The sequence below is a fragment of the Tamandua tetradactyla genome, chromosome 4 (genome assembly GCF_023851605.1).
Source record: "Tamandua tetradactyla isolate mTamTet1 chromosome 4, mTamTet1.pri, whole genome shotgun sequence".
Classification (NCBI taxonomy): domain Eukaryota; kingdom Metazoa; phylum Chordata; class Mammalia; order Pilosa; family Myrmecophagidae; genus Tamandua; species Tamandua tetradactyla.
This window is the reverse complement of record NC_135330.1, coordinates 172,179,147-172,193,968: the sequence shown is the minus strand read 5'-3', so window position 1 is coordinate 172,193,968 and position 14,822 is coordinate 172,179,147. Positions and strand designations below refer to the sequence as shown.

Sequence of the window (14,822 nt, the reverse complement as noted above, 5' to 3'; positions counted from 1 at the left end):
TGGTATACTCATATGATAAAATACTACTCAGCAATTAAAAAAAAAAAACAACTGATATGCATGACCAAAATGGATGAGTCTCAAAAAGAGTACTTAAATGAAAGAAGTATAATTCTATTTACATTAAATTCAAGACAAACAAAAAAATTTCTGTGGTGATAGAAATCAGAATAGAGGTTGTTTATCAGGACTGAGAAGAATGAAGCATGAAGGAACTTTCTATGGTAATGAAAATGTTCCATATCTTGACTGGGGTGGTGGTTACATAGGTGCACACTAATTATACAGTTAAGATCTGTGTATTTTACTGTAAATAAATCTTACCTCAGTTAAAGAAAAAAAGGGAAGTTAACATACTTTTTACAGTGAATGGCAGGATGTTTTCTACTTGATTCACCAATTAAGATCCAATATTCTACTTCTTGTAGTGAGAGAGGACTCCTGCTAAATATAAAATATATTCATAGTAAGTTTTAAAATAGGTCATTTGTTCCTTGGAGAATACTGCTTAAACTATAATAAAGGATATACTAAAATTATTCAAAGATGGCAGTCACTAAAGCTAGAATATATACTGAGTTTAGACTTGGGCAAACATCTAGAGGCCATTTAGACAAAGTGTAAATTAAATTTAGGCCTTAACACCCTGTTATGAAATCTAGGGCTAAAAAAAATGAAATATATTATCTCTCAGATCCTAGGAGGGAAAAACAAAGAAAACTCTTAAGATACTACCAATATTCAACAGCTACTCATCTTTAAAAATGTTCAAAAGGCATCCTAAAAATAAAAACCGAAAACAGTGAGTCACCTGGAAGTTTTTAAAAATACTGATGCCCTATTATGGCATCTATTTTCTAACTAGTTCCTTTTTATTATTTTATCAGTCTTGTGAGTATAAGTTTGAAGATCACATCTTCACAAGGTCAGGATATTGCTAGCAAAGGCTGAGACCTTCCAGGGTGACCTCTACCTTCAAGAGAATTATGAGGACTTTACAGAGTAAGCATTCACTAAATTTTTCACTCAAAGGTTAAATATCTATTAAACTTTTTAAATAAATCTATTTAAAAATTATATTTTTTGTGTATAATTCACTTAGAGTTAAACAAAATTTAAAGTTCCTACAAATATTTGATGCCTTAAATCCATTTTGGGAGGGAATGGGTATGAAATACGTATTTTGAATGTCTACCATGTACAAAGCACTCTTGCTAGATAGTACAGGCTGCAAATACAGGTTTGTGCCATACAGAAACTCAATCCAATGAAGCCAGTAGACTTGCAAAATGACTATTTTATACAAGGCAGTTTAAAGAGCTATAAAGAGGCACAAGCGTAAGGCTGGGGGCATCCTGAGGAAGGAGCAGTTCAGCTTGTAGGAGGTGAGGCAATTATTAGCAACTCACGTGCACATCTATAGCTCAGTGGGAAACAGTTTTATGGTGAAGATGGCAGCAATAAGAAATATGTTTCTGATTCACAGAAGAGTTATGTCTTATAGTTATGGTCAATTAAAATATTGCCTGTCTTTATATTCTAATTCTTTGAAAATGTGTATCCATATTGAGAATTGCATGGAATAGTCTGCCTTCAAACTATTTTATATAACACATTTTTAAAACTGTAGATAGATAATAGTTTTACATCATTTTGCAACATGGCATCCATTGATTGTAAAAATAAATGTAACTAAAAATTAACCACTGCTTATGTACCTAGTGATATTTTTAAAAATACCTTCAATATTTTTTCTTCATCTATAAAATGAAGATAATGATAACACTTTGCCTTCATAGATGTCTCTTCTGTGTTTAAGGCAGAAGGTAGCATACTCACATGGAGCTTTTTCTCTTTTATAGGGTTCAGGCCCTGGGAAATCACCTTTTCTCTCCTGCTATGGAGTTTTCAGTCTGTGCTGTGTTTTGCAAATGCAAACAAAAGCAGAGAGCATATCTAATCCTGTGCCGCTCAAATAACATAAACTTTTGCTTGTATAGGACATTTTTTATATGGTAGTCATTTCCTTCTGCAGATTCAGCCTTCATCTCCATTTTAATCTGCCCCCAGTATGAAAATTATTTATCCACATGATAGATTAAATATTTATAATGCAAAGTGCTTATTATACATGGAAAGAAAAAAATATAAAAGTATTTATAGTACAATACAACTACACGTGTAAGAAGATAGGGAATAGTAAAAGCCTAAGTGGAAATATCAAAATGTTAAATAAGGGTATTGGGATCATGTATGGGGTTTTTTTCTTCTTTCTAGTTTACTTTCTGGATCTTCTACCAAGTATACATGTTCCTACTTGTGTCATTGTGTACGAAATAAAATAACTTAATTTGAGGTGCAGAATAAAGCTACCATAGACTCAAAAAAAATGCTGATGCTATAATCCCATCCCTGAACATTCTAATACAAGTGTGTCTAGAGTGCAGCTCAGGGATATGCATATTTTTAAAAAGCATCTCAGGAGATTCTTAAGTTCACACAGAGGGAAGAAGTTCTGTAAAGGGTACAAAGTATCTAGGAGTAAAATCACATTTATATTTGACAGCTGTCTGGAGAAAGTTGAAGTTGTAGAACAAGGGTAAAACTGTTAGAGAAAGACAAAAATATACCTCACTTACAAAAAACTTCACCTCCAGAGAGATAAATAATGCATTTCTAGATATGGAAAGACCAAGTGGTTTCCCTCTTGCTCCTCATTCACTAAAACAATATTCAGCTTCCAGGTTCTTCCAGATCACTCCTGCCTGTCTCAGAATCTCACCAACCCAGTGCCTTTGAGTGTCACTCAAAGGATGCATGAGCCTACAACCACAGAGACACCGTCCCACCCCCAAATGACCAAGCCATGCTATCCCATGGCCCTCCCGTAAGAGGCCAGGTGCTGAGCAGGAACCACTGTCTCTTCCTCACTGTCAGTTAGCAATGCCACAGATCAAGGTGTGAACAAACAAGCCCCTCAGCAGGGTAAACATAACAATGACTACCAATATTTACTCAAAGTATTCATGGATTTTTTCAAAGTATTCAGGAGGTTTTCACCATCCTCAACTAGGACACTTTTTCTTTTACTTTCAATTCTTCTGAATTGCCTCAACCCATCATGAAGAAAACTTGCTAAGGAGGAAAAAAGTATTAAAATCCAGTCACCCTCTCTTAGAGACTGTCTCAACCAAAAAGATTCAAGTTCACCTGTAGGTAGAGATATATAGCTAATAAGAAACTCTGGATGAAGGAAAGAAATAAGTCAAATAACCTTAAGGGTTAATATAGTGCCTGTGACTGGAAATAAAAACTGGCAATTAGCTTCTTCATAGGCAGGAGAAAAGAGGAACAATAATGCATTTCATGTTTTTCACTATGAAAAGGGAACATGAATTTAAATTTATTCAGTTGCAACAATCTTCTTGACCTAAGATTCTGTAACATATTTTTCATGTGCGACACTGGATGGGGACCCTGAGACATAATAATGATGTAAAGTCCTTTGTAACTTATAATAAAGACAGAAGTGATTTCTCACATGACTTTATCTTGTAATGACACTGAACAACAGTATCTAAGTAGAAAATGTTAAAGCACAATTAACTAAATGCAATTCTGTAAAGTAATAAACTAAAAAATTTAAAGAATGTAGTATTTCACTGGTTTAACTTGATGTAAGGAAAGCAAATCACCAAATCTCCCAATTTCTAAGAGACTAGATATTTCCTATAAACTTTCTACAAACATGCCTGGAAAAATATCCATATAGAATATCCAAATGCTTACCTGAAGGCTTTATTAGCTTTAATGGGGGTTGCTTCAAAGCCAATTGGACAAAAATAATGATTTTGGCAATGATAGATGTAAGCCAGCGATTCATCTTTCAATCCATGAGTTAACTTTGACAAGGCCCCTGCAGCTACAAAAACACACACAAAACTGAGGGACCATAAAGCAATGTCCATACTTTACACCAAGGATAGTTAAGGATTTAAAGACAAAAAAAGACATTATTTGAAATACATTAATATTGCTGGGGGGAAAAATGAGAAGCTACCAATACAAAAAAATATTGATAAACTTATTTTCAGTTTTACCCTTGAGACTGAAATTGAGATACAATGAACTACAAACTAAAGAACTGAAATCTTTCCTTGCTTAACAAAACCTTCTATTAAACACCTACTTGTCTATGAAATGTAATTACTGTATAAAACCTAGTACCTGTTGCATACATCAATGGTCTCAACTTTTCTGGTTTATCACTAAAATTTTCTAATAAGCAGCCCCCCATATATGCATGATTTGCTTGTAAATTATATACATATACTATTGTAGAAATATGTTCTTTACAACAGATGAAAGGCAGGGATTTTTAAATCAGATTAAAATATAGACATTCTAATATTTCTTCCCACACCACAGTGGTCATCTTGCACAACCCCTGTAATGCATATATCCCAAACTGAAGACCACCAATAAGTATGGATAAAGATAAAATGCAGATAATAAATAAGTTCCCAAAATTCAACTTGTCCCACTGACACACACTTTAATCTTTCTTTAAAAGTTATACAGACTAGAGGGGCAGCTCTCATGAACCAAGTGATAAGAACATCTCTACAGAGATTAGGCTGGCAGTACCGCAATATTCTCTTAAAACCTTTCCTTCTTTATGTATTTCTCATAACTATACTATTTGGGAAGTAATTTCACAAGTATTACCATGGAAAACAAGCTTTTACCAGCACTCAGTCCTTAGGCCATTAACTGAGGTTTCATTAACTTCCATCTCATGGAAGAAACTAAATTATTTATTAAAAATAGCTCATTAAAACTGGAAATCCTAATAATAGTCACAATAGATAAAAGTTTATAAATGACAGATTCAATGACTGACTTCCTTACCACTGAAAGAGCTGAAGACTACAAGAATAGCATGTTTAATGGTGTAACAGAGTCAAAGAGACAAGACCCCCATCTCCCCATGCTACCATCAACCCACACAGATACACACACATCTTATGAACCTCATGGAGACAATATCATTTCTGGTTTAAACTCCTCCAATGTTTCAGCTAAACCTTTTCCCTATATTCTTACTTCATGACCTATGACAAGAGCATCTGTGCACTGCAAGGGCATCATTTCTACTAAAATTCCTTTCATAATGACACTGGATAAGTCTTTTTGCTGTTTTTCATTACATTCTCACAAAAACTGACATCCCAGGGCCACATTAAATGAATTATATTAAGAACTGAAATTCAGAAGAGACTCAATATTTCATTTTCCAAAATTGAATTTGGCTGTAGATAGGTTCCAGGAAAATGAACAATGGTAAATGCACAGATTTATACTCCTTATAAATTTAATAATTCCATATGATGTTTATACGCATAATTGACTTAGGAAAAAAGTTGAAATAATTTTAAAATTGTGAAAATGTGAAATAAAAATACTGGTGCCAAGTAACTGAAGTTATCCATAAAATAACTTTTTATCATTATAACTTCTAAATGAATATCTTTAAGTATTTCACACTTTCCTCCCTTTTCAAGTCAAATGTAATATAAAACAGGTGAGTTTTTTTACTGTGACTATGAATAGTAATTACTTTAATGTCCTGGAATACGTTCAGGATTTCAGGGGCAAGTGAAGTAGGTAAGAAACTGTGCTTCCATTAAATATTCACAACATTTGTCTACTGCAAATACTTTTAAGCACAATATGGTGGCTTGGAGCTATGCACCCCAGAAAAACATGTTCTTAAACTTAATCCATTCCTGTGGGTATGAACCCTTGTAAATAGGACCTCTTGCTGAGGTTACTTCAGTAAAGGGCCCAGCCCAATCAGGATTTGTCTTAATTCTATTATCGAAGGCCTTATAGGGAATGCCACACAGAGAGAGGCCACGGGGAGCAGTCAGAAAGTGGAAATCATGGAATCCTGAAGAGAAAGGAGAAGCTACCCTGTGCAGTACCATGTGACAGAGAATCAAGGACCAAAATTGTCAGCAGTGAGTCCTAGAACACCACAGTGTTGTGAGAGAGCATTGCCTTGATGACACTTTTATTTTGGACTCCTCAACTCAAAACAGTGAGCCAATAAATTCCCACTGTTTAAGCCAACCCACTGCATAGTATTTGTTTCAGCCACCAGCAAACTAAATCACACATCTTAGTTTTCTAGAAGGCAGGAAGGTGTTTTGATCTTATATAGAGTAGTGTATGGCCTTAGTGAGAGCCAGCTATTACTCAAATTCAATATGCAAAGAAGTTTTTTCTCCTTAGTTCAAGGTATATAATATTTTGAGTTTAGATTAGAGATCAGCAAATTCTTCCTGGGAGGGCCAGATGGCTTGTGCGTCCTAGATACTATACTCACTTCCCCACCAGCCTTTAAAGTACCTCCATAGAATTCCTAGAGCTCAAGTAAGCAAAATTTGAAAATCACTGACTTTTCTATCAATAGAAGACCAAGCTCCAGATAAAGAGATTGGTTACCACTTCTTTAGAAAGACTACAGCAGTAGTTCTCCTATGAACATGAAGCTTGTTAAGATTGCTGGGACCCACCCCAGAAAAGACGTCTGATGGCCGAGTGTCTGATCCAGCAGGTCTGGGAAAGGGACCAAGAATTTGAATTTCTAACAAGTTACCAGGTGATGCTGATGTTGAACTTTGAGAATCACTTGTATAGAGTTAAGAGGAAAATTTAACTCAATTCAATAAGCAATTTATGAGCACCTACTAACAATATCAGGTACTATAGGGAAACAAAAGACAGGTAATATACAGTATTTCAAACTCTTCTATTAGGGAGTATAAAACATGCAATTTTAATATAAAACAGAAAAGACAGTGCCATAAAAGAGGTATAGAACTGAAAGGAGAACAAGCACATCAGGTATGAAGAATCAGAGGGGGTAGCATTCAAGATGAAACTTAAAGAAGTGGTAGGATTTCAATAATCCAGGTAGAGGAAAGAGTATGAGGTGAAAAACAAACCACTGGAAAAGAAGGAATATAATCAGGGAACAGCAAATAGTCAAATTTAGAATATAGGGTATGATAGCATAGAGAAGCCTACCATAGGACACCCCCAGAATTTCAGGACAAGGTCAAAAAAAGATCATCCTCTGAAATAAAAGAGAGTAAATACAATATTTAAGACACTAAGGTAGTTATCTAAGAAAGTAATTCTGCCTATGAGAAGCCATATAAATAAGTGACTAAAGGAAACTAAATCCAGAACTAACTCCAATCTAGACCAGGGTATATCTACAAAACCTAAGACTTAAGCAAAAAGGCAATCATTACCAAAGCAGAACCATGATCTCTATGACATACAGAAAGGAGAACAAAATAGCACAAAATTGTGAGCTGGCCAGCTGCATTGTGGAGAGGAAAGTATGTCCTGGCCAGCCAGCAGAATAATTCTGGTCACTTTGGCATTATATTGCAAATTTTAAGTTAATAAATTAATATTCTGACATTCTTTGAGTTTATTTAATATGAGTTTGTCTGACAGAGTTATGTTCATCTCTAGAAGAACTCTATAAGAACCTAAAATGTATTTTTGCATCTCTAAAGATATGAACCATATTCTGGAAATATAATAGATATTCCAACAACATAATGTCATCCTGAAGGCCCTCTGACATCTTCTGAAAACAACTGGTACATATGGGTCAGTAGTGGAAAGCCAGACTGTACTTTAAGGAAGCAGTAGAGAGGTCCCAAAGAGGAGAGGGATATATTAGCACTTCACTTTAAGAAGATTTCTCTGTCATTGTGTGTACTATGAATTGGAGAACACCAGGGGATGAGGAAACAGAAGATTAATGCTTAGTCCACCTGAGATTTGCTAAGGTGCTATAATAAACTGGTAGCAATTATTATGGTGAGGACATATGTGCATTATGTAAGAGATAGGCGTTCTCTGTTAAGCAAAAGTAATATTAAGCAAAAGTAATAAGTAGTAATACCTATTAGAAAAATGAAATATGTGAACATGAGCCTAATTTTCAAACCTCCTGATTAAAAAAAAAAAAGTAATCTGGTATTCCCTGGCTCAAATGTTGGGCAAGCTACAAGAACCAAAAGGTAGAATCAACCCGAATAGGTAACAAAGGTTTACATTTTCTAGCACAAACTTTCATTGCGAGTAATTACATCTCTGAAAAAAATATTTTAACTCCTAATAATAGTTAAATCTGTTTATCAAAAACCCTCGACTTTGTTTTTATTCAGTGGGTAAGGTCAGTTTACATTGACTGAGACCCACTGAGAATGAGCATGTCAGCAAGCATCACTGAGTTACAAAGTCAAAGGAAAATAGTCCCTAGAAAAGCTTAAAACCTACTGTGAAAACAGGCCTAACATTCTTTAAAAATAATTTTAAAAAAAAGATAATCTCGAAGTATTTTTTTAAACAGAGCAATAACTGCCAATATTTTTTTCACTACTGAATATCCCAGAGACAAATGAGAAAAGCCTATTTCTGCAACTCTCTCTTCCACAATGAAAAAGAACAAAGAGATGCTTGCTTTACACATGTAACACTCCTCCCCATCAATCCCATCAGAAGTCACGGGCATTAGGTGTGAAGTCATGGGCATCATATTTGAAATAAAGATCATTCAGTTTAGTCCCAAGGTCCAGGAGCCAGACATATACATAAAAAAGGTAAAAAATAAATATAAAGTAGCATATACTAAATGTCAAATTATAGATACTAACAATCAATATTACAGGAATTAGGAGGAGTCTAGGGCTAACATGTCCAGAAAGGATAAGGAATCAGGAATTCTAAAAGAGAAAATTAAAATAAGAAGAAAATTTGGAAAATATATTATTAAAACTTATTTGAGGGTGGTGCGATGGTGGCTCAGTGGCAGAATTCTCACCTGCCATGCCAGAGACCCGGGTTCAATTCCCGGTGCCTGCCCATGAGGAAAAAAAAACCTTATTTAAAAAAATTATGGCAACTATCTCCCTCAACTTACCTGTGCCAGTTTGAAAAGATTTATGTACCCTAAAAAAGCCATGTTTTAATCCTATGTAATCTTGTGGGAGCAACCCTTTCTTTTAATCCCAATTCAGTACTGTATGTTGGAAACTATATTAGATTATCTCCACAGAGATGTGATTCACCCAATTGTGCGTATTAACTTTTGAATAGAGGGAGATGTGACCACCCATTCCATGTGGGTCTTGACTGGTTTACTGGAATCCTTTAAAAGAGAAAGCATTTTGGAGAAAGTCCCTCTTGAGAATGACGAGAGCAGCAGAGACAGTAGAAACACAGAGTCCACCAGCTAGTGACCTTTGGAGATGAAGGAGAATGCCCCTGGAACTTCATGAAGAGACTTGGAGAGGAAGCTAGAAGATGTCACCATGTTCGCCATGTGCCTTTCCAGTTGAGAGAGAAACCCTGGACTTCATCGGCCTTTCCTGAGTGATGGTAACCTGTTGTTGGTGCCTACATTTGGACATTTTTATAGACTTGCTTTAATAGGGACATTTTCATGGGCTTAGAACTATAAATTAGCAATTTATTAAATTCCCCTTTATAAAAGCCATTCCATTTCTGATATATTGCATTCTGCAGCTGGCAAACTAGAATACTACCAAAAAATGGGGGAAGTATCTTAGGCAGTTTATCCCACTGCTCAAATTAAAAAGACTGATGTATGTGGGAGGAAGTTTTAAAATATAGATTTATAAATAAGTGGGACGAAGTGCCATGCATCACAGACTGTTCGGGGAACTGGTTAACATATATATAAAACCATAGTGTTTTGAAAAAGTCATGGAGAACTTGGACGTTAACAGAATATTGGAAAATAAAGCAAATAAAGTACAGATCTTCAAAAGATCTGCAAATGAGAATTTCATTATAATTTGATAAAATTAAAGTATAAAAATCTTAAAATTGGAAGGGGCTTTTGGCAAAAAAATCTTTTCAAATTCCAGAATAGTGCCTAAATTAATTCTTCCTAGGATCCTTTTGGTATTTTATCATATTCCATTAATAAATAATTATATTTTACTATTTTAAAATTTGATTAAATTTATGTATTTGATGTTGCCTCTCTATTTCTCTAACATCATATTTTATTTTGTATTATAATTTCTCTGAGACTTCATGTTACCCCTGATTTCCTTTAATTTCCTGATAGACCTTGCCACTCCACCTTTATGCAATTGATATTATTACCACTAAAAACACTAATAGCCATGAAGAAATACTCTTAAGACTGGTAGGAAATAAGGCTAGCAAGGGAAAGGAATTACTCCTGGGCTGGTGCCCTGAGAATGTAGAGTCTCCCTGGTCCTTCTCACAATGCAGACTTTGGACATAAAACTAAGAACTACAGCATAGCACTTTTCCACTGTTTCCTATACATATGCATGACATCCTCTTCATTAATCCTTTCTGTAGCCCCACAGATACAATTTGGTCTAAGAATCCACAGTCCATTAAAAGAGATATAAAGGAGTTTGTCCTATTACTCAGTTAAGAAATGATTCTGAAAAGTTCTTAATCATTTACTGGCCATTATAATGTAGAAGGCAATGTTCAAGACATTGCTAAGTTAAATAAAAACTCACCTCCTGTCCTTAGTACACATAACATCTAGAAATTTGAAAAACTACCAAAACAGCCTAAGAGACGGTATGAGGATGCCATGAATTCTGATGAAAGGTAGTGAAGGCCTAAGATGAAATGTAGTATAGATGATTACATAGTTGGGAGTATGTGTAGGGAGAGAGCAAAAGAAAAGATGAGCTAAAGAAACAGGAAAGTATATATCTTCCTTTTCATATCATGAAAAAGAGCACTTCCAAAAGAAGAATGCCAGTTGTGGGACAAAGAACAACAAAATTCTTTGCTAGAAACTTGGTATTTCCAATTTCCTGAATTCCTGCCTCGTCCCTGAACCTAGGATTAATTAAATTAGGTTCTACTAAGCACCTAAGTACAAGGCATTGTGATACACAAATCAGTAAGAATTTAGGTTCAGCCCTCAAAGAGAGCTCAGGTTTTTCTGGAAGAAACCATAAGGCATACAAAGAATTATCTAGCAATGAAATTAAAACTCTACCAAAGCAAAATTAAGTGCAAATTTTCTCTGAAGATTCTGAATAGTCTTAAATTTAACCCACACCTCAAAGAGTTTCTACTAAAAAAGATCCTGTACGAGTAGTTTAAGAAAACTATTAAACACAAAAGTAAACAAAGCACTGCAAGTGAAATCAGATCCACAGGAGAAAAAAAAAAAAGACAGCAGAACAGATACACAAAAATCTCAGATGTTAGACCAAAGACAGAAAAAAAAGTTTGACATATTTAAAAATAGAAGGGGGTTGAAAATATGAATAAGGAAAAAGATTATTTTAAAAAATAAACTAATTTGAGGGCGGGCAACAGTGGCTCTGTGGCAGAATTCTCACCTGCCATGCCAGAGACCCGGGTTTGATTTCCAGCACCTGCCCATGCCAAAAAAATAAATAAACTAATTTCAAAAAGAACCAGTCATTTCTCAAAATGAAAAACAGGATTAAATTAAAAAAAAAAAAACTGAAACCCAATGAACAATATAGAAAGCAAACTAGACACACTTGAAGAGAAAATCAGAAACCTGGAAAATATGCCCTTTCTTAGTTTTTAATTTTCCGATTGATTCCTGAGAGAGGCATGCTAACAATCTCACTAGAAACCAAACAATACTAACACACCATTTAAAGCCAACTTTTCTATAGGGATAAGCCCAATGAAAATGTACAGAATTTAGTCTGTAAGAACAACACTACATTTATGAATCTTTACTTAGTATGAAGCAGATGCTAAGAACACAACAAATATCTCTCCTCTTATCATCACAATTCTCTGCTGTGAGCACAAACACAGAAGTACAAGGTCTACACTGTGCAATTGAGGGTCTAAAAAAAAAAACATTATGTACAGGAACCACAATGTGAACTCCAAGTTTGCATAACTCTTAACCAACTTAATATACCTGACTTAGGCTAACAGAAATATTTTCTACTCAATGTTCAATCCTTGACCTTAATAAATCATATACCCCTCTTATACTGCAATTTTCTGTAAAGTCAGAAGACTACTGTGATGATTTAAAAAAATGGAAGTTTTGAAATAATGCAAATTATCCAATTAGCACATAACTACAACAATCTTTAACATCAACCCATTCATCTCTGTTATAACCAAGATTATTCTATTATACAACTTTATCACTTCCACAGAACATTGTGCTGTTGTTACATGTTATTATTCAGGACTAACCTCAAATATTTTCAAGTCCTTCCAATCCCTTTCAGGAAAAGGAACTGTAGATTCGATAGCCCTTTCCAAAAGTTTCACTAAAGCACAAATACACACACATCACGGACCCAAATACCAACAATGTACTAAAATAGTGTTTATGGCATACCTTAAAGTTCTAAAAGTTCTATAAGTAAAGATGAGAAGAGGTAAATGAGCTAAATTATGTTGTGTTAAATTATATGTATATATGTACTTATGTATACGTGTTTGTGCATAAAATCTTTTCTATGTTTACCTACCAGTTTCTCCAGCTGTTTTATTCTTCCCATGAGGCTTATATAGAACATAAGAACATCCTTTTACATGGAAGTGGTCATTAATTTGTCTAAACCATCTGAAATAACAAGAAGATTTGCTTATAGCAATAGTTCTATAACGAAGATGATACAATTCCAATCCTAGAGAATTTAAGTATACAAGTTTGGCATGTCTAATAGAGGCTGGGGCCCAGCAGCTATATACATGGCTTACTATGTAATGCACATCTAGAAATAAGGTATTGACTCTAAGTGGGGGCTTCATACCTCATAAGTGTTGTATTTCCAGTGAAAGGGCCAAATCTAATATCTTCAAATGGGGGTTGAAAGCCCAAAATATGCAAAGCTTCCTCTTGGGTAATAGGTGGAAGACTACGAAAGAAACATGCCCCTTTAATTTTACAATTCCAATCATACAGAAATATAACCTGTCTAAATTTTAACATGTCTCTGTGATTTATAAACAATTTTGGAATATTTATAATTAATTTTTATTTTATCAAAAATAATACATACATATATTTTAATCTAAAAGGCTTACAACAAAATACAGCAGTAGTTTCTTAATTTATGTAATTATTCTTAAAAATCTGTCATTATACCTTTGGCAAGTCACTTAACCTCTCTGTGCTTCTTCACAGTCTCCCTCTCTTATAAAATGGGAGTAAAACTCTACCTCACAGGGTTGTTTTGGGGACTCATCATAATGTCTGTAAAGTATTTAATGTTCTTGAAGAAGGTGTTATGTAAATACAAAATAATATCTATTAAAGTTGGTTTATTTGTGAAAAAAAAAAACTGTCATTATAGAAATCACAAACCAAACTGTTTTGAATCTGTGATTTGGGATACCAATAAATTAACATACTTACTTTCCAGCTCCCATTGTGCTATATAAGAAATTCCAACAAGAAATTAATGAGGAGATACCACAAGAAGTCTTATATTGTGGTCGGCTTATGCAGTACCTGAGAAAACAAAAGACTGTTTTCTTCACATGAATAAATAGAAAATACGCATAATTGAAGTATTTGCCCAAAACATTTTTATATTTATGAAACACATCAATCACAAATGTATAACAATAAGCCATTTATTTTTAAAAAGACAGCTAAGTGTGACCAACTCTTAGCTAAAATGGACGTTATCTAAACTAACGGATAAGAAATAATAATGCACAAATTTAGACACCAACTCTTAATATGTTGGTGTAAACTCCTAGTCGAGCAGCATATATGATTGTCTGCAACTTCAAAAATATAAGAGAAAACAAAACACACTGCCCAGGTACCAGAGAATTGTTTCAGAGACAATTTTTTGAATAGCCACATGTCAGAAGAAATGAATGGGGCTAAAACGAACAGAAGGGAAAACAAAAAGATTATATAATTTTAAGGAAGAAATAAGGTTGGCTTTCAAATGATCTTTTCTTAAGTGCTTTCTAATGACTATGAATAAGTGGTCAAAATGAAAGCGAGAAACAAGATCTATCATCACTAAGCAATCTTACACTTGCCTAAAAAAGTAATTACAAAAAGAAGAATAATATATGTGTATGTATACGTAATATAATATGCATATTTATATATATGCAGATCAACAATATGCCCTGAGTCTACAGTCTTAACTTGACCTTTAAGACTCTGATATCAAAATCTAATAATGGAAGTTCTGGGAAGATGGTGGAATAGGAAAGGTTGAGTTCACCCCTGTTCCAAGGAACAACTAGAGAAGGGATGGGAAGGCGATTGGAAGAGCAATTCCAGGGTGCAAGTGACCCGGGAGGGTTTTCTACACCACATGGGGAAACCCTGGAAGCAAAAGCTGAAGAACTGAGATGCAGAGAACCAGAGACCATTCAGCTAGTGCAAACAGCCTAACATGCCCCTTTCGAAACAGAAGCCCGGAGCCCTCAGGAGTGCACAGACAGGGAGACAGGGACTAGGAAGTTCACAGGCACCAGCACAGTGTCCCTAACCCATGCCTATACCTGCGCTGCAACCTGTCACCACACAGATGTGTCCGCATCCTGCTCCACATCCATCCAGCTTTAGACTGCTAAAGGAAATCAACTTCCAAAGTAGCCCTATCAAGATTCTTACATGCCTCAAAGGCAACAGAAGATCACTAAGCATATGAAGATGCAGACAGATATAGGCCAGCCTAATGACCAAATTAAAACATCGGAGGAGACACGGACTTTGG

The 14,822-nt window shown here is 34.8% G+C and overlaps 2 protein-coding genes across 11 annotated transcripts in view; one reads left to right on the top strand and one right to left on the bottom strand.

Annotated features, from left to right (window-relative positions):
• Positions 1-14,822, top strand: part of POGLUT2 (protein O-glucosyltransferase 2) — a 65,527-nt gene that overhangs the window by 7,505 nt on the left and 43,200 nt on the right. The window lies entirely within an intron of this gene.
• BIVM (basic, immunoglobulin-like variable motif containing) overlaps positions 1-14,822 on the bottom strand; it is a 48,792-nt gene that overhangs the window by 4,911 nt on the left and 29,059 nt on the right. For 8 of the 10 annotated variants that reach the window (XM_077158627.1, XM_077158633.1, XM_077158629.1 and 5 more), the window contains 5 exons: positions 13,490-13,585; positions 12,885-12,989; positions 12,600-12,694; positions 3,790-3,922; positions 358-444 (listed from right to left, as the gene is read on the bottom strand). In XM_077158627.1, the coding sequence (XP_077014742.1) occupies positions 358-444; positions 3,790-3,922; positions 12,600-12,694; positions 12,885-12,989; positions 13,490-13,585 (516 nt within the window). The remainder of the gene's footprint in view (positions 1-357; positions 445-3,789; positions 3,923-12,599; positions 12,695-12,884; positions 12,990-13,489; positions 13,586-14,822) is intronic. The other 2 variants (XM_077158634.1, XM_077158635.1) reach the window with 2 other exon arrangements.